A 20224-nucleotide genomic window follows, 5' to 3' on the forward strand; every position below is an offset into this window, starting at 1 on the left:
ATTTATCTGATTGAGAAGGCTAATGGTGTGTCTAAATTCGTTCGAACTGTCAGCTTCAGAAAATAGGCTAGTTCTTACTATCACAATTTTTATTTAAGCTAGAAATTTTTATCTTAAGGAATCATGCATATGAAAGGGCATTCTCTTGAATACTGCTTTTAGACTGTCATCTAAAGTTTTTAGTTTCTATGAATATTGAAGTTTATTTTTTAGATTGTGTTCCATGACTTAAAGGCTATTGTATGTTAGGTAGAGAAGCATTTAGGGGTACTGAGAAATGTATGCCATTTCACTTCTACATGGAAAATAATTTATCATACATTTTAAATGAAGATTTTTTTTCCCCTCCACATAATTTTGCCCCAGAAGGCTTTACCTAATAACAGTAGACAGTAACTTCTAAAATTTCTTAAAGTTTAAGAAAACTATATTCTTTTAAAAGTTAATCTTGTTTTTAAAGATTGCAAAAGCAATGTATGTAAGTATAGAAAAATAACATTGATGTGTAAAAATAACAAACCACCGTGTTTCTGCTATCCAGAGACACCACAGTTAGTCCTTCCAGACCTTTTTTAGTGATAAGCACTGGTTAAAATTGCATCTCTTTTGCTGAAAATAAGTAGTTGAAATAAGAGCTCTTCAAACATACATATATATTTTTTTAATCTATTGGAAGTGAGTGGGGCGTGAGTGCCTGAGACATGATATTATGATGACTACATTCATAATTGAAATGAAGATTCAAAGGTATTTATTTTGTCATATTTTTCTGATCTTCCATTGGCAGTGGTAAGATAAGTTGATAGTTGAAAATAATTTTCCATCTATTTGTATATTAGACTAAATTGTCATTATCTAGGACTAGCCCAGCAATAAGTCACATCAGACTTAAATCGAGTATTTGTAACTACTTGAAAAGAGTTGTAATGTTTTTATCATTTAATTATTAGTAGTATTTTATTTTGGTGGGGGTGGGAGAGGTAATTAGGTTTAATTTAATTTTAGAGGAGGTACTGGGGATTGAACCCAGGACCTCATGCATTCTAAGCATGTACTCTATCACTTGAGCTAACCCTCCCCACTGTAATGTTTTTATATTGATGAAGAATTGACATTATGTAGAGATTAATTCCATAACTCTAACTAATGGACACTTGAGTTTTACTCACTTAATTTTGCTTCCCTTACTGACTGCATGGTGACATTGTAGTTTCTCTACGTAGACTTTGATGGCTACAGCTTCTTTGGGGCAGCTTTCCTGTTTTCAGTTGGATTTATATTTGCATTGGAATGGTGGGATGGCTTTGCTTTATTATTAATATATGCAGTATGTACACACCATGGTCCCAAGAGAGACGACATTCGGTAGTGGTGGTCTGATCTTTCAGTTAGTTGTAGCTGGTTCCACCCCCTCCCCACCGACTTGAGTCCAAGGATCCTTAACCTGGGGTCTGAGGATGGAAGTAAGGGGTCAGGGATGGGGTCCATGAACTTGGGAAAAAAATTACACCTTTATTTTTACTAACCTTTTAACTGCAACTTGACACCTCCTTCAATTATGAATGTAGTCATCTAACCTAGTAGCATTAGCAGCTCCTATGACAGTAAAATCAGTTATTTTCACATTGCATTATAGTTATTACACATTTCTCAAAAATACTGTATATGCACATCATTACTTTGAATTATGATAGTTATATGATTTGCCACTAGACCTTGTTGAACATGGTACTAAGCACATAATGCTATATCATAATTGTTTGGATAATTCCCTTTTGGTATAATTCTCTTGGATTGCCTTGTGTTCTGTTTTATGGCATTTAAAAATCTTATTCTGAGAAGAGACCATAGGGATCTGTCAGAGGGGGTCCGTGGCGCAAAAAGTTTAGGAACCTCTGCTTTGGATCCTGGGGGCATTTGAGAGAGCACGCCAACCACGTTTGCTGGGAGCGCTGGTAGGAACCTGGGGCGTGTAACTGAAAGCTGAGATACATCTCGAGTGTAAGATGCCTTCTAATCCCATGCAGCCTTGCCCACAGCGGCCACAGCCTCCGTAGCTCTTGTGATCATTGTAAGGTATGCTCGCCATAAAAAGAAAGTTAAACTACATTCCCTGTAGCCTTTGAAAAAATACGCTAAGTGATTCCCATCCAGAAATGGTTAAAAATAGCATAGGCGCCTAAAGGGACAGCCTTCAGCTGTCTAGAAAAATCTTATAATCCGAAAGGATTTAGTCTCAGTGTTTCTGGTTTGCTATTTTTAAAACATTTGTTCCTTCTGCAAATATCTGTTGCATGCATACTACGGGCTGGCATTGTGTTAAGAGAATTTACAGATTTATCATGGTTTCTCTTCCAAGGTCTACTTGAGATATTTCTTATCACTGAAAAACCTTGAAATCACTAAATTTTCATTTTCAGGTGTAATCATTCACACATTGAGCACATTTGTTCAATACTTGCGTATGCCAGGCACTGTCCTAGGCACTCCGGGCTACGTCATTGAACCAAATAGACAACGCTTCTGCTCTCTTAGAGCTGACGTTTGAGCAGTTAGGTGTCTTATGCTCTGAATTTGTAGGCTGTCCTGAATGTGCCTTAGAAACTGTTTACTACCCAGGGAGACCCATGTAGTTTTGTAAGGTAATGGTTTTCACTCTGTTCTGTGGGCCTTGTGACACCTCAGGCCTGGCAGGTGGAAGGATAAGGGCATGTTCTCTTTCCCCAGCTCCATCTGAATTGGAGCTCTCCTACTCTTCTGTATTCGAGGTTGCTGGGAAGTTGGGGTGGGGTTGAGGTGGGGGAGGGTTCTGTGGCCCACAGGGTATTTGGAAATTCAGTCACATTTTAAAAAATGTGGTTGGCATTATCTGTGGCTGGCTGATATGGAGTAAATTTTCGTCATGTATTACCAGTTCTGTACTGAAAGGCAGTTGGAGTAACAGTAAGCTTGTTGCCTTTAGGTGCTGTCTTTAATAGAGTGGACCTTTTCTTACTCTGCAAATGTGAAGATCACAACATTTATGGCTAGGCTCTGTACTAACAACTTTCACATTCATTGTTTAATTTAATCCTCAAAACAACCTACAAGGTAGCCAGTAATACCCCATTTTGATGGAAGAAGAGTGCTGAGGTTCTAAGGAGCTGGGTGTCTTGCTCAGACATGCAAACGAAGCGGCCGAGTTAGGAACTTAGTCTGGCAGTCGTGACAGAAGTCCCCATCCCAGCTGTCAGTGTCGTAGGTTCATGGATTCAGCTGGGGCAGCAGTTTTCCTAATGGTTGTGCCCACATCAAGAGTATCTCTGTCTTTTTAAAGGTAATTCTGTTTCTGTTCCCAGATGCCCCCTCTCCCTTCGGATGAAGAATGTTTCTCTCTGGTCTAGTAAGCAGTCCTGGGTTCACTCTCATTTCCTACTCACCTCCTCTCCCGGATCTGCACACAAACGCCTTCCACACTCTAAACACAGCCAGGGGTCTAGGCAGAGTTGCAAAGTTTGGGATGCTCATAACACGTTTGCCAGAATGGCTTTTGATTGAGTAGAGTTCATGGCTGCTAGCATGAGACTAACTGGAACTGGATTCTGAATAGGTTAAATAAAAACTTTGTTTTTTTTGTATTTCCGTTGTATACAGTGTTTGCAGTGAATGGAATGGATGCTGTGGTTATTGGGAAGGAATGAGATGGTTCTGTGATAGGTTTACAATATGCCCATGAGGATAAAAGTTAGTTTGTTTTTCTTAGTAAAGGAAACTACCATCTAGAACCACAGGTAAGAAAAACAAAATTCTTAGCTGTGATATTTCTGGGCATGGGATTATGGGAAGTTTAACTTTATATGTTTCTGTGTTTTTATTTTACATGGATGTGTGTTAGACTTAGTATTGGAAATAAAAGATAGTAAAGAATACATTCTGCTGCTTTTAAGAAGGAAGTGGGATTATTGAAAAGTGGCAGGACTGTTAGTACTTGTTGCTCCTTGGTTCTTCATGTTGGCCTTTCGCACCAAGGTGAGACGTTCGTTGCAGGCAGGCGGCGTGCTCCTTGCTGGGGCCCAGGAGGGGGGCCTGACCTTGGCCCCAGAAGGAGTCAGGGGTGGGGGCAAGGTGTTCCTCTTTTCTATCCCCTCTGCCCAGGAGCAGCCTGCCTGCGACATCTTCCTCATAAAATGACCTTTCTGTCCAGCCTAGAGGTGGCAGCCCAGTTGGCCTAGAGGCACCTTGGCTGATGTTGGCTGGGAACGGAGGCCCCAGGGACGGGGTGGGGTGGGGTGGGGTGGGGTGTATATGCGAGGGAGGATCCCAGAGGGAGAAACACATGCTTTATCTTCCCCTTAGAACAAGGCGGGAGAGGGGGTGGGGGTGGGAGTGGGGAAGAATACGGGAGCAAAGCCTGCATTCTCCAGTGGCTGCCTTGATTCTGATAAACTGATTCCATTCAGTATGTTCTGAGTCCACAGAGTGAGACAGTGAGATACTGCCTGGGGCTGGTTGTCCTTGGGCCGGGGATCTCACCCATTGTACAGAAGTAAGGTTCAGATTTGCTTAACAGGACTGGACCGTGTGCTCCAGCAGTGTGAGCAGTAGCCTCCCTGGAGTTTGCGGGGCATGTGTGGGGCTCTTGGTGGCCTCGTGCAGAGTGGCCTGGGTTGTGAGATACGAGTGCAGCCTCCGTGGGGACGATGGTTTCTTGTGGCCGTGGCTGAGGGCCCAGCATTGGGCACAGGGTGTTCTCCTTTGCCCTTTCAGTTCCTCTGGGGGAGGAAAGCCTTACTCTTTTGCTGAAGAAATAAGTCCTGCCCTTGACCATTTTGTTGAAACCCAAAAAATTCCTTTGCTGGGTTTTCCAATGAGGTGGGTTCTGCTTACAGGTAAGCGAAGGAGGGCCGTGAATCCCAGAGGGAGGGCAAGGCCACGTGATATGCCAGCAGCCCCTGTCACAGAGGACTGGCAGCAGTCCCACTGCAGACGTGGGGCCCGGTGCAGGGGTAGAAAATGACCTTCCAAGAGAAGCAAAGTCATCTCTGAGAGGCACACTTAGACCTACGCGTGCGGCGTTGTGCAGATGCTTTGCAGATTACCCATGTTATGGGGCCCTCTTAGTCCTTTCGTGTTATATGTCGTTACTTCCCACTCTGCATAAATCATGTACCCAGTGACTTCACAGTTTGAATAATCTTGTACAGCCAGCACACAGGCCAATAAACAGTAGTCCAGAGCCCCCACGGGCCCCCTCCAAGTCCCCCTCCTCCAGAGATAATCCCTATTCTGACTCCTATTGTTATAATTTAGTTTCTCCTGTTTTTGAAGTTTGATAAAATGGAATCATACCACGTGATTCTTTTACATGTGTTGCTTTCACTCACTGTGCTTGTATTTACCCATGTTGTTGCGTGTGGGATAGCTTGTTCATTCTCATTCCTCAGGCACTGGGGTAGTAGCTGCTCAGGGAGTCTCCAGGACTTTCGTTTTGACGCATAGATGAGAACAGGTGAAAAGGACTCGTGTGTCTGCCACCTGATGGAAGGTCCATGTTCTCCTTTAAGTGTTTCTTCTGAAATTATTGATTTGAATATGAGCACTTGTGAGCTTGGAAATCAATTTTAACAAGTTTTGATGTGTTTGGTCCTGGATGATTTTAGGTAACACCTAGCTGGTTTTTCACTGTTTTATTTGTAAATGCACACCATGTGATCAAATTATTCCTATATTGAAGATCTCTCCCTCAGTGACAACATTTCATAAGGACATCATTTATAAAAACTGGCATGTGTCCTGGAGAAGGAACCAGTGCTTTGTTTAATGGCACATTCACATGTTTTTAGTTCTCTGCCTTGTAGAAGAGGGACCCCAGTGTCCCTTTGTAGAGATTATGTAGCATAACTGGTACATTATATTTGTGTTTCTTAATACTGGAGAGATTATTTTGAAGTAAACTTTGATCAAAATTATAGAGTAGCATTTCTTATAAGGCATTTGCTATTACATGTTTAATATATAAGACCTTTGAAATGCAGCAAATTTATTGACAAATCAAATTCTCCCTTAAGTGATATAAATAGCTTATCAAGTATCAGTGTGGCTTGTCTGTGTTTTTGTCTTCACCAGTTTGTTCATCTCTGCTGTGAGCAGGGTCTGCACCTGTGCCGTGGGGCTGCCTTGCTGCTGTTCACAGCTTGCCTGGGGCCTTCATAATCGCGGAGGTTTTGGGTGTAATGGTGTGGTGGGCAGGGTGAGGAGTGCATTCCTTACCTTGGGGCGCAACGAAGGACAGGTGATAAATCCGGGATTCTGCCCTTTAGAGCCGCCGGGCACTTCTGAAAACGGCAGATGCCTGGCCCCACCTCCAACCAGACTGAGGCGGGCAGGTCACTCGGTTTTAGAACTACTGGCAATTCTAATGTGCAGCCACATTTGAGTTGCGAATCAGTGCATTAAATGAAGAGGGTTGGACTTTAAGGACTTATGTTCCCAGGTTGACCATCCAGTGATTTCTGTCAATATTTATGCTGGCCATTCAGAATATTTTGGCTTTTAGAAATGGCTTTAGAAAATTGACAAAATAATTTCATACTCTTACCTGCGGTATTTCCTCCCACTCTTTCTTCTCCCACCTTTTGTTAGCTCCTGCAGCTGTTAAATCACATCTTATGTTGGCTTTTAGTCTCATTTTGTAGAAGAGTGTTGGTTTGGCCAGAGGTTTAGTGAACCTTTCAACAGATTGTTTTAGAGCATGATGCTGGGTTTTGAGTTTGCAGCGCATCTTTCCATGGGGTTAAAAGCTACTAAGAATTTATCCAGTTTGCCGGTTCCGAACTGGGGGGCTGAATACTACTACTTCTGTTCTACGTGTGATGAAAGATCAAGACCCGGGGGTAGAAGATGAGGCAGTCAGGAAGGGGGGCATGTGGCCTGTGCCAGGCGCCCACAGTCGCTGGCACTTCTTCTGTGCCAGGCACATCCCTAGCCAACTACAGCACATCTGATCACTCTTGTGGGAAGGTGTAACATGTCAGGCTGAACTTTTAGCTGATTGTAAGCGCCCAACAGGATAAAACAGACCTCTGCTCAGGACCAGCCTTCTCTAGCACACGTTGTCGCTGGGCTCCTGCGTGTGGTCTAGCGTCTGCCCCATTATGTTGGAAACCACATTTTTAGGTGTGTCTCTTACTTCCTACACTGTGACCCTCTAATGGGTCAGGCGGCTCACTCATGGTATGAGGCATGTTCGTTTCTTCCTGTTGAATCCAGTCTCAGCAGGCTGAACCTTCCAGGGTAACCTGAATGCTCATGTGTCTTACCTAGATAGTGTCAGACAGCTGTTTTATTCTCATTAAATAATTTAAGTGTCGAGCACTAGTCAAAAGATATTTAGGTGTTTTGTATGAAATTCAAGGCATGTAAGATAAAGTAAGGAGACACTTGGTTTAATTTTGTTTTCTTCCCCTATTTACCTTGTTTATGACCAACAAATAGAAATAACCACTCATTACCAACAAAAACAAAACACAAGTCTGTTCCTTCTGGAAAGTAATTATGTTGAATGATTATTTTCTGTTTGAAGTGCTTGTTTTTAACTCCTGACAGTGACAGAACATTTCATCCATCAGACAAAGCACAGCGTGGCTTGCCGTATTTTCGCAGTTTTGGAATGTTTTAATTTTAAATAACAAGGAGAAGTGCTAGAGTTTTAAATACAAGTATGGGCTGCTCTAGATTGATTTAGTATTTATTTGTTACTAGTTGGCAGCAAAACAAAAGTGTAAACGTAGTAAAATGACTTTCCATTCAAAAGGCTGTTTCAGGAGCTCTTTCCCAAGTCCTTGTGAAAAAAATTATACTTGCAGTGTGTTTATAATCCTTTAAAATCCCCGAATCCTTAAAAAGAAACTTGACCCAAATGTTAAGTAAGGACTTTATTTACAGAAATGAGTATTTCTAATTCTCTTAGAGTATCATTTTCTGGCTACTTATAAAACGATATTCACTCAAGCCTGCTATAGTAAGTTCATACTACACTGTACATTTGTTAGTGTGTGAATGCAAGAGAAACTCATTTTGGTTGTGAAATAAGTGCAGATTGAGTTTAAAATTGAACTTTAGCATAAACTCAAATAGGTCAACAGAAGAGCAGTTTAGTAAACTTCCGATATGTCTAAACGGGGCCTATTTCTTCATTATTGGTGATTCATTTTACTTAACATTTTTGGTGTGATTCCCATTGTAAAAGGAAATAAAACCAAATCTCAAACCCCTATTGAATTTACCCCAGCAAAGTGCTTTTCAGATTCTTGTTTTTGCTGTAGTTTTGATTTACTTGATCTGCTTATCTGCAATCTTAAATGACGTGGATATTATTCCTGTGACTAAACTAAAAAAAGATTTTGTTGAAAGTTCCCTGATCGTATCAGTGGGAATAAAACTCCACTGACTCAGTGTGTTTGCCCTAAAAGGGTCTGTATTTGCAGTAAACGTTGTAACTTGAAGTATATGTTCTGATAGACTGAAGTTTCACCTTGAGACATCTTTCAGTTGTTTGCTGACTTTGGAGGGTCAGTGTTGGCACCCCGTTGGTGTTTACATCTGGCTGTGAGCTGCGGCTCCAGCAGACACATCTCAGCCCATGTTATTCTCAGAGGCCACCTCTTCCTTTCTTGAAGAGAGAGTGCTTGCTCCCCTTGGCATCTCTGACGTTATCCTCACCTGCTGCCTCCTCCTTCTTGGCCTGGATTGCTCAGTTTCATGATACCTGAAATGCTGGTGTATCAGTGTCACACCTTTGCCCCTCACTTACTTTCCTGTTTCTGTTCCCAAGGCATCAGCCACCTCCTGTCTGTGTATGTGTGTATCTGGGCCGCTAGTGTCCAGTCTAGATCTCCTGGCTTGACCTCCAGGCCTGCTGGTCCATCTGTCTACCAGATGCCGTTACTTACACATCCTCCTGGCTGTCCTCAACATGGACAGGAGCGGAGCTCATTGGGATGTCTCCCCAAACCCACTGCCTCTGTGTTCTCTACTAACAAAGCCAAAGCCAGAGCCTAGGGAATTCCGTGCAGTCTTCATGCCCTCAGCGCCCCCATCCAGGTAGTCGCCAAGTCTTGTGGGTCTGTCTTCCAGAATCTTTCCCGCAGCCTCTCTCTCCATCTTTAGTGCTTGTTCCCAGCAGACCCCATCTTGGTGACTGTAAAGGATTCTGACTGAACCTCCCTCTGGCCACATTCCCTTCCCAGCCAGGGCTGCCTGGTGTTCATCTCAGTCTTCTGAATCCCACCCTCCTGGCAACCAGTCAGACATAGGAAAACGCTGGGAAAGAAAATGAATAAATGAGCTAATTCCCTTATGTAACAACAACAGTGTGGGTGAGTCCAGGACAGAGTTATAGAGGATAGAAAATTCATGACTTCATCACAAGTGGATATTATACCTTCATTTTCCACAAAACAGTGCTCCAGGTCTGTTCCGGTAAAGGAAACTAAGCCATCAAAGTTTTACAAACTTAGGCACAAATGGAGCTCACTTTTTAGTCCCCTAGTGTACTTAAATGCCTTACAGAAACGTTTTTAAAAAAATTAGATTTTCAACTGTTTACCATTTATTGTTGAAACTATGTATGGCAATAGGCCTTCAGATATTCTGAAGTTGTTATATTCTTAACAGGATTCCTGTGATTTTTTTTTTTTAACCCCAGTTATCTCCTTTATACCCGTATTCACACGACTCACCAGAGCAAGGAGAGGGAGGCACTGGTCTTTGACTAAAGCATGTCTTTTGAAGGTTCTGAGGAAAGTACAGGGGACATTGGTGATTGGAAAAATACACCACAGCTCAGCTGTAGCCAGGGTACGACGTCCTCTTTAGTGGCCTCTTCGGACCCTGTGAAGCCAGGAAACAGTCACGTTCTCTACTTTGTGTCTTGCTTGTGTCTGTACCTTTTATTACTTAATCACCATAAATTTACGTGACTGCACACAAAGAAAGACACTGTTACTTCGGATGCAGCGGAAGACCCAGCATATAGGAATGTCAGTTATTTTAAGAAGCCTTGAAAGACTGAGTAAGCTTTGAATTTTCTTCTACTCAGAGTGGGGTTAATAATTAGGAAGATTTACGTGACTCTTGCCAGATAAAATAATTTCACACACTTGCTCAGAAAACCTGCAAGGTTTTATACTTGCATAAATTGGTTATATATTTTAAAAACTTTTTATTTATTTATTTTATTATTTTGGGAGGGAGGTAGTTAGGTTCTTATTTATTTATCTTTAATGGAGTCACTAAGGATTGAACCCAGGACCTTATGCATGCTAGGCATGCACTCTGCCACTGAGCTATACCGTCCCCCCAATTGGTTCTATTTTTTGAAAAAGGCATTATTCTTTACCCTCACAGAACCAACTTTTACCTGAAACATTTATAAGCATTTTTTGTCCTCAGAGAAACTGAGGCTGTTCTTGCCAAAGTCTTGTAGTGACTGATTGGCAAAGGTGTGAATGAAACCTAGACTTTCTCTCTCTTCTGTCCTGTCTTCTTTTATATTGGTGAATAATTTTTAGGCCTCTGCAGGATGTATAATTACCTGTCAGGAGAGGAATGAGCTGCAGCACAAGCAAATACTCAGTACAGATGGATGCTTGATGTGGAGACTCTGGCTTAGTGTGTTAGGTCTTATGTTTTAGGAATTAATTTTTTAAAATATAAAATATGCCTAAAGATATTTTGACTCTTCGTATGGTAAAATGCTTTGAGAGGCCATATCTTAATCTTTATGGCAGAGATTGTCTTTAAGGGTGTTGATATGAAATGACAGAGAAAAATCTTTTGCGTCATTGGGTCTTTGGGGATTATGTTAGGAACACAGAATATAAGCTTTCCTTTTAAAATCTACAAAAACCACTTCCCCAGGTTGATCTTTGACCTGAATTGAAAAGGGGTTTAGTTTTCTTTTCCCTCTATAATGCTGTTAAAAAAGACATTGGGCCAGTGGGTCTTAAACTGGATTTTCTTACAGAGGAAAGGAAAAATTGCTTTGGGTGTTAGGGCACAAGGAAAACCGGTCCCTTCCTTATGGAGACTGAATCGGTGCCTCTCCTGGGTCAGCACTGTGGCTGCACACCACCCAGATGATTGCACAGACGCTCATTCATCTCTGTCTGCGCGGCTTTGAAGCATCTGGTCAGAAGCTGATGGTGAGAGGGTGTAGCAGTAGGGCTGACAGTAGCACACGGGGCCCTTTTGCTAGTTCTCTTGATCATGACATTACATTAGGGACCAAAGGCTTTAGCAGCTCACAGGAAAGAAGCCCCAGTGTGTTGCTGTGATAATGATACTGTCATGGTTGCTTACCCCTTAATTAAAACCTCCTCGCTGTGTAGTCGGCACTCTTCCACTATTAGGAAGTATAGGACTGAGGAATAATAAATTGTCAGTTGTCATTAGAGAAAATAATGATGTTATGATTAGAAGTGTTTTGTAAGATAATTTCAGTCTTGCTACCCTCATCCCATCATTTATTGTGGAAGCCTTAATGTGCGGCCATGAGATCTAGAAGTAACTGCATAATGTTTTGGTGACAGGTGGACCTCTATGGGGGTGACAACATCTCCAGAGAGGGCCTTTGGCTTTGGACTGGGGGGACCAGGCTGGATTTGAATCCAGGGTTTGCTACGTTGGGCTGTGGGTCTCAAGGTTAGTCGCTTAAGCTCATGGGGTGTTGGGCATGGGAACCCTCTAGCATAGCCTGGGCGTGTAAGAGGTGCTTAATAAGTATCATTCCCCTTTTGATCTCTGTGAAAGTTGAACATTTCCCTCTCATGGTCCCAGGTTCTGCGTGGGATGCTCCTTCAGGACCGTGCGATGGAATACGCAGTGTGAGGTCGGTCAGAGTGCGGCGTTGGCTCCTTGCCGATGCGGGCCCTGTGTGGTACCCACCGCCGCCTGTTCCAAGTAACGCTCCTTCCTTTCCCGCCAGGTGCCTGAGATCATCAGCTCCATCCGACAGGCCGGGAAGATCGCCCGCCAGGAGGAGCTCCGTTGCCCGTCGGAGTTTGATGACACCTTCGCCAAGAAGTTCGAGGTGCTGTTCTGCGGCCGCGTGGCGGTGGCGCACCGGAAGGCCCCGCCCGCCCTGATCGACGAATGCATCGAGGGCTTCAGCCACGTCTGCGGCAGCTCCCGGGGCTGGGAGACTGCGCCCCCCGCCCCCGCCCCCGCCCCCGCCCCCGCCGGAGGCTTTTCCTTCTCGGATAAATTCCGGTCTGTGCTGCAGCCGGCTGCTGATGCCGAGCAGGGCCCGCGGCCGATGCGCAAGTCCTTCTCCCAGCCGGGGCTGCGCTCCCTGGCCTTCAGGAAGGAGTTTCAAGATGCAAGCCTGCGAAGTAGTAGTTTTTTCAGCTCTTTTGAGGAAAACGACATTGAGAACCACCTAATTAGTGGACACAATATTGTGCAGCCGACAGATATTGAGGAAAATCGAACTATGCTCTTCACGGTAAAATATTCTCAAACCTCCTGCACATCCCCAGTCTGAACTGTGTGTTTAAAAGAAAATTTGCTTTTTTGAGTGAAGATTATCTGTGAATTGCTTTTGGATTTATGCATGAATCCAAATATTTTTATATTGAATAATTTTTTTCTCAGGAGAAAATCCTTATTTTAGTCCCTATTAGTTCCTATTAGGAGTCATCAGGGGGAAGCAAAGAGAATCTGTCTTCTATCCTGTCTAATTTTTATCCCCCTCCCTCGGGGTTGTGCAGACACCTTTTCAATGTGGTAAAAACAGTTAATATGTATAAAAGAGGCCCCCAAAGGTTTTATATATATATATATATATATATATGTGTGTATATATATGTATATATGTGTGTATATATATATGTATATATATATATATATATATATAAATTTCAAGTAATATATTTCAACACAATCTTTTTGGAAGATACTCCCTCTTTACTATTGTTATTAATTTGTAAAATACTTATCCTTTGTAAGTCTGGATAATTAGATTTGGGGATAACCTGATTTTTGAAATTTATACACAAACTGAAATATTAGTTTAGCCAACTGCTTACTCATTTTTTTCTAGAAGCAGTTTGGTAAACTGACAGTGAGCCAAATGCCCGAAGAGGCATGGACAGGGAAGCTGTCCCTGGCAGTGGCGGCTCCTGGCTTACGTGCTGATCCTGGCCCTTCTGGATGTGTTGCCCTCCCTGGGAGCTCTCTGGGTCTGAGCTGACAGGACTCAGAGCCCTCCCAACAGTGAGCTGGCCTCCGATGATACAGGGGACTGACTGTCCCTCGGTCTCCTCTGTCTCTTCTTTGGCTTTAGGCTGACTGACATTCTAGAAAGAGCAAAATTAACTTAAATGTAATGTCTGGTTTCTGTGGCGAAGGGTGAGGAAGCTGGCTGTGTGCATGTATGCAGGTCCAAGATCAATATGGTGTGTCACAGAGTAAATAGGACCCATTTCTTCCTCTTTTCATGTTGACCTAGTATCCTGAAAAGAGTGTTATGTTGACAGTCAGACTTGTGCTTTAACTTGTGATTTATATTTTAAAAAAAGACAAAAACTCTCAGTGTCATTGGGAAAGCTGCTCAGTGCATTTATTTTTCAAGTACTTATTGTGTGACTGCTGTATACAGGGTCCCTTGCAACATGCTGGAAAAACAGCAAAGACAGGCACGGTCTCTGCCCACGTGGAATTTAGATTCTAGGAGGAGACCAGCAACTGATTGTACAAGTAATTGTCTCACTAAAACTGTGGTTAAATACCGCAAAGGGTAAGTAGAGGATCCTGTGAAAGCAGCTGGGGAATCGGGGAAGACTTCTTTGAGAAAGTGACTTTCACTGAGCAGAGGTTTCATTGTGGTCATCTAGAAGAGAATCCTGGGTTCAGGGAGCAGCAGGTGAGGGAGGGATGCTGCACAGTTAACATGGCTATTGCAACACAGTCCTTTGCTGCAACGGACATCTATTAGGATATCTGTTACGCTGACTCAAGTTTGTAAGTCAGTGTTAATTTATGCTAATGCTCTAACTTTTTTAGAAGGTCAGGTAAGCAGTGGTGAATACCTAACTCACAGTGTGCATCAACAAATGGTAGATTATTTTAACAGTAATTTAAGAAGACTTTTGTAATCGTTAGAAAGTGTTCTGGAATTTGTAAAAGCGAAGCTCCATATTCGCAGGGAGATTCACTCATGTAGAAACCTCAGTGCCTTACCACGCTTGGGTATGGGACCTGGGGCTCTGCTGCTAACTTACAGATAGTTGATCCTTTCATCTCAAGACTGCTGCCTGTTGTAGATGAAAGTACCGACGGTCATCTGTGCTACCCGAAATCCGTAGGATAGATTGTAACCTTGAAGTGATTTTCTGCATGAGATGGTCCGAATTCTATAGGAGCTTGACTCTTTTGTTCTTTATTTTCATAGGTCATGAAATGAGAAAGTTTGTGTAATAAATTTGAATTCAATTTTCATGAAAAGCTAGTTGCTTTTTTTGTTTATCTTTTAAGATTGGTCAATCGGAAGTTTACCTCATCAGTCCTGACACCAAAAAAATAGCGTTGGAGAAAAATTTTAAGGAGATATCCTTTTGCTCTCAGGTAAATGGAGATGGGTTATCAGCTCAAGAGCCATTGAATTTTTTAATAAATTCTTTTACTTTGTCACTGAGCAGAAGTGGTTAAGGTTACAAGGTGTATGCTTTGTAAGTACCCAATTTGTGATCTTCATTTCTTCTTCCTTTTGTATATTAAGGCAAAATGTGAATATAATTTTGAAATCAAGAATTTTGTTTTTAGCAACCATAATCTACTGGAGAACCTACTTTTCTTTTTTAAATCATCTGTAGTTATATTCCACAGTCATAATTCCAGGTGTATGTATATGTGTACGTCTGTGTGTGTGTTAATATATGCATTCATACATACAAATATATATTTTTAAATAGATATTTCTGCTTTACAAAAACTCCTAACTTTTGGGTTACCAATGATCATTATTTCTTTTTCCTTAAAATATAATAAATAGTGACTATCTATAAGGGTGTCTTCCTCAGAATACAGTGTCTCCTTGAGTTCTTTCTTGATAATCTCCTGCGTGTGCTTCACAGGGGGATTTTGGAGAATCTGTCAATTGTAATGAGCTATGCCAGTTTTACTCAGGATCTCCTAGCAAATATGAAATCACTTAAAGTTATTGTATGCCTCCTTTTTAAAACTCTCTCATTTTCTGATTTCCACTTTCTCAAAATAAGATATAATGAAAGTCTCCTTGTTTGTTGATTTATAACATGATCTACATATGGCTTCAACAGGGAATATTTTCCCCCCCAAAATGTGACAACAATGAATGTTCATGAATACAGTCGAATAGGGAACCCTTTACCAAGGAAAAGATTTTCCAAATCACACCCCCCTGAGAAGTAACCTCTCGCATCTGGTTAACTTGCTGTTGGAGGACGTTGCCTGAGATGCCAGGCTGTGTCGGTGATTGCCCGTTTGTTGGGAGATACTTGACCTGAAAGTGAGATTCTCCACAGACTTTTTAATCTTGATGAGGTGCTATTTCTATTGAAATGTTATTATTAAGTATTTACCTTTGCACGTGATAGTTTTTGTCATTTCCTAAATGATGTGGTTGACATGATCACCTGACGTTCAGAGTGTCAGCACTCAGATCTCAGCATGCTGGTGATTTCAGGAGACCCTGTGTATTCACACTTATGGATGAAGTCTTATCTGTGTTACTGTGCCTCTTCGCTTATACTCTCAAAACAAGTGTACATACAATATTTATTTAAAAGAGCTCTTAAGAACTGTGGTAGAGCTTTGGCCTTAATATCTTATGTGTAAAAGCTTCTCCATTCTTTGTATGATTTTTGATTCATTGTTCCTTCCAGTTTACTTCAGTATTTACCTATTTCTTATTTTAGGAGTACAAAGATGATAAATCGTTTCTCTTAACCTTTGTGTCTGCATGTGTTTGTGTGTGCATGTACGTGCGTGTGTGTGGGTACACTTGTGTTTTTTCATTAATGTCTCATCTGCTTACTCCTTGATACCTAAGAAAAGTTCTCATTTTTCTGTGTCAGCTTTTCTCTGCTTCCTTTTAGTGGTAAAATGAGCATGAAAAACTCCAGTTTTCAGATGCTACGTCTCTTACTGTGGGGGTAATCAGGGTAACATTTTAGTAGAACTTCACATTTGAGAGATTTTTTAGATTTTTAAAATACCTGAGAAAATAATACCTTTATGTAGTGTCCTTTAAAATTGTACTGCGTAAATCTGAAGCTGCATGTCCGGCAGTGGTGCCTCTTCTGGAGACAGCTCACCGCTCCCTTCTCTCTTCCCGCCTCTGCAGGGTATTAGGCACGTGGACCACTTTGGGTTTATCTGCCGAGAGTCTTCAGGAGGTGGAGGCTTTCATTTCGTCTGTTACGTGTTTCAGTGCACAAACGAGGCTCTGGTAAGTGAGAAGGAGCCGTTCTTACCTCCAAGTTTCATTTACCAGGGATTTCAACCTCACTGATTTCTTTCCTTAGCAAAACCATATGGCCTCATTGGCATGTTATTTGGCTTTAATTATTTATCCATGGCTGTTAAACAGTTAGCTAGTTAGCACACACCTGAGCCTTACTTGGGTGTGTGTTTTCAATTTTCATTATTCTTGAAGACCTGCTCACTTTCACCCCTGCTTTATTAGCATTTTTAAAATATCATTTTGTACTTCTGATCAGAAGACTTGGCTTTTTCTCTCAGTATTTAATTTGAGCCTAGTTTTTACCTTATCTCCTGGAAGAGCTTTGCACATTCATCGTGTTTCTCAGACTGAACGTAATCCTAGCAGTTATTATGATTATTATCCGTCAGCCTGTGACTGATGCTCCAGAAGAATCTTAAAATCCCGAGTCTTTCCGCAGAGTCCTGAGCCCTCTGCCCAGCTCATTCAGAGTGGCCTTTTGCTGACTGGTCTGCCTTCTCTCTGTCCAGGTTGATGAAATCATGATGACTCTGAAGCAGGCCTTCACGGTGGCTGCGGTGCAGCGGACGGCCAGGGCGCCGGCCCAGCTGTGTGAGGGCTGCCCCCTGCAGGGTCTGCACAAGCTCTGTGAGCGGATCGAGGGTGAGCCGGGGCGGAGGGTGAGCGGGGACCCCTTCGAGCAGATGAATGTCTTCTGTGTGTCAGCTACTGCGCTAGGCACCCCCTGCTACCACCTTCCCTCCAAGGGGCTCTGAGGGTAGTGGAGGAGTTAGGGAATCCGAGGGTACAACCCCAGTTGTGTTGCTAATCAAAGGCATGTGAGCACTCAGTCACGTTGGCTGCCGTGGAGAGGGCTAGTAGTATAAGAGGGAAGACTTTCCACTGGGTGTCCCGATCAGAAGGTCATCGGTGACCTCTGCCAGAGCAGTTTTAATGGGGTGGAGTGGCCGGAAGACAGGTGGCAGTTGAGAAGCCTATTACAAAGGGCACAGGAAATGGTGCTGTGAGTATGGACAACAGTTTCTAGAAATTTGGCTTAGGGAGAAACTGCAATAAATGTTACAGTTTGCAGATAATGTTGATCATGTACTTAAGATGTGCCTGGCTCTGAGCTGGGTGTTTTCTTTAACATGTGTTATCATCCATTTAATCCTCACCACTTTGTGGGCAGAAAAGGGATTATTTATTTTGTACATTTCAGGGATAAGTAAACCTCCTTTCTGGGTTTTAAAAAAATTTATATTTATTTTTATTTGGAAGGGGGAGGTAATTAGGTTTATTTATTTATTAGGTTATTTATTTATTTAAATAGAGGTACTGAGAATTGAACCCAGAACCTCGCTCATGCTAAGTTTGCACTGTACCACTGAGCTATACCCTCCCCCTAACTTTCTGGGGTTTTTTGTTTTGCTTTGTTTTGTTTTGTTTTGTTTTTGGATGGTAGCCATTCTGATGTGTGTGAAGTGATATCTGATTTCCTTTTTTAAAGATAAATTGACATCATCTTAAGGTCCTCAAAGGTTCATTTGCTGGCATTCCAGTGCTCTTTAAAATGAATCAAAATGATAAACATTTTAAACTGTGTTTTCCTAGTTGTTACTCTTTGCTGACATTATACAAAATATATCTGGGAACAAGAAAAGTTGTGCTTTAACAAGAGATCCCATCTGAGAAGATCACTAACCCTTTCCTTAGTGGTTGTCAAGATAAGGTAAACGATGACGGAAATGCCCCTTATGAGCTTATTAAGAACCAGCAGTGACTCTGGCCTTGAAGATAAAGCAGACCGTGATCTGGAGGAACTGGAAGGATTCCAGAGTTCCACTTGATAAATCTTTCTTTGGTCTGGCTTAGCTTTCAGAAGTTTAAAGCTGAAAAGTTTGGTCATGGTAGGGATTTTGCTGCTGTAGTTTTGGAGTTACTGTTTAATTCATCTTTTTCCCTGATAAAATACCAAGCAAAGCAGAAAGCGATGCTGACGTAAAAACATCCATTAAGTAGCACAATTAGGAGGCTGGTGAGGGTGTTTTGCCTTCGTGATGGGAAGCATTTCTAGAATGTAGATGGCCCATTATTAGAGCCATCCTTACTAGAGGAGATGCTGATTATTTTATGAACAGTTTGAGGTTCTTGCTTTTTGCTATATTGCTTCCCTAGTAAGTAGAATGAAGTGGTTTATTAAAGCTCGTTGTATGTTCCCATTAAGAGTAGTTTTTATAGGAAGCCACGATCTGGGCAAGAACTTCATACACTGTGGAGAGGACCAGTGACTTGGCCACAAAAAGGACTTAAAGACTGTGTTTTCTTAATCAATTGATACAGTCTCGTGTGCTCTGGAATCTATAAAGTAGACTAAATACAGTGCACCTATGGGTAACGGTGGCCACTGCACTCTGGAGCGCACTTACAGCTTGTAAGAGGGGCTGCTGTTCTTGATTCTGTTAGAATTATATACAACTGCTAGTATTACTTACATGGTATTTTGCTTTTTTTTTTTTTTTTTTCAAGTTTAGAGGAGCATTTGGGGAATTGCTGGAAAGAATTTATACTTTCACTAAAAAGAAAAAAAAAAGTTGAACTAAGGTTTTCTTTTGCACTCTAAATTTGCCTCCAACACGGCAAAGCCATTCAGATTCAGAGCTCCCTCTAATAAGAGCCTTTTCAGCCGGACAGCACAAAGGCCAGCGCACTAACCACCCTGGAGGGACTGTAGTCTGGGAAAGCCCTGGACTCTGGTTACCCTTCTCTGCTGTGTTTCTTGCCTCCCTTCTCGCCTATTAAAAAAAAAAAAAAGCTTTTGGCATCATGCAGGGAGTGCTGCCTTCTTGCTGCAGACACCCCCCAGGAGTGGCTGAAGGTGGTGAGAAGCCCCGTGGGGGGTGCACGGTGGGGAGCAGGCACTGGGCCCAGGAGGACCACCTCTGTTTTAATGTGGGGTGGGGAGGACCTAATGAATGGAGGCATCCTCACGGCAGGGGTAGAACTGTCGCAGGGGCTCTGTGCCTGCTGGATGTGAAGAGTAGTCCGTATTGTATGATTTCACCCGAGACTGTTTGAAGTGTACCCAATTAGTCCACCTCTTCTTGGGGTTTTTCTCTACACGTGAATGTCTCATCAGACAGAACAGTGTGTCTGAGAGAGGATGCTCACACTGTGTCATTGACGTCCATGTCCGGGGGAGGATTTTCATCTAATGATTTCTAAGTGCTAATTTTACTCATAAATTTAAACACTGTTTTGATTCAACATTTCAGTAGTTAGTTCAGTAAAGTCATCTCTGTTTTTTCCCTGGCTGCTGTGACCTGCCAGCCTGCCAGAAGAGTACCTGAATTGTGCTCTGACAAAATCCATCTGTCCTTTTGCACTTGTACTCACCTCTTTTTTTTTAAATTGAAGTATAGTTGACTTACAATATTATTATTAGTTTCAGGTGTACAACATAATGATTCAATATTTTTATATATTACATAGCATACAGTGTTGTTATAACATTATTTACTATGTTTTCTGTGCTGTGTATTCCATCCCTGTAACTTATTTATTTTATAACTGGTAGTTTAATCCCCTGGTATCTCTTATTTCCCTTCACCTGTTTCACCCATTCCCGCTTTCCCCTCTCCTCTTGTGACCACCAGTTTGTTGTCTGTATCTTAAGTGTGTTTCTGTTTTGCTGTATTTTTTGTTTTTTTTTTTAGATTCCGCATATAAGTGAAAACATATAATATCTGTCTTTTCTGCCTC

The 20224-nt window shown here is 42.1% G+C and overlaps 1 protein-coding gene across 11 annotated transcripts in view; it reads left to right on the forward strand.

The window, feature by feature from the left end:
• TBC1D1 (TBC1 domain family member 1) overlaps positions 1 to 20224 on the forward strand; it is a 194034-nt gene that overhangs the window by 78213 nt on the left and 95597 nt on the right. For 7 of the 11 annotated variants that reach the window (XM_032495775.1, XM_032495716.1, XM_032495711.1 and 4 more), the window contains 4 exons: positions 11966 to 12484; positions 14515 to 14604; positions 16364 to 16468; positions 16993 to 17125. In XM_032495775.1, coding sequence (XP_032351666.1) covers positions 11966 to 12484; positions 14515 to 14604; positions 16364 to 16468; positions 16993 to 17125 — 847 coding nt within the window. Of the gene's footprint in view, positions 1 to 11817; positions 11870 to 11965; positions 12485 to 14514; positions 14605 to 16363; positions 16469 to 16992; positions 17126 to 20224 lie in introns of all 11 variants that reach the window. The other 4 variants (XM_032495786.1, XM_032495744.1, XM_032495767.1 and 1 more) reach the window with 2 other exon arrangements.

Source organism: Camelus ferus, chromosome 2 (genome assembly GCF_009834535.1).
Source record: "Camelus ferus isolate YT-003-E chromosome 2, BCGSAC_Cfer_1.0, whole genome shotgun sequence".
NCBI lineage: Eukaryota > Metazoa > Chordata > Mammalia > Artiodactyla > Camelidae > Camelus > Camelus ferus.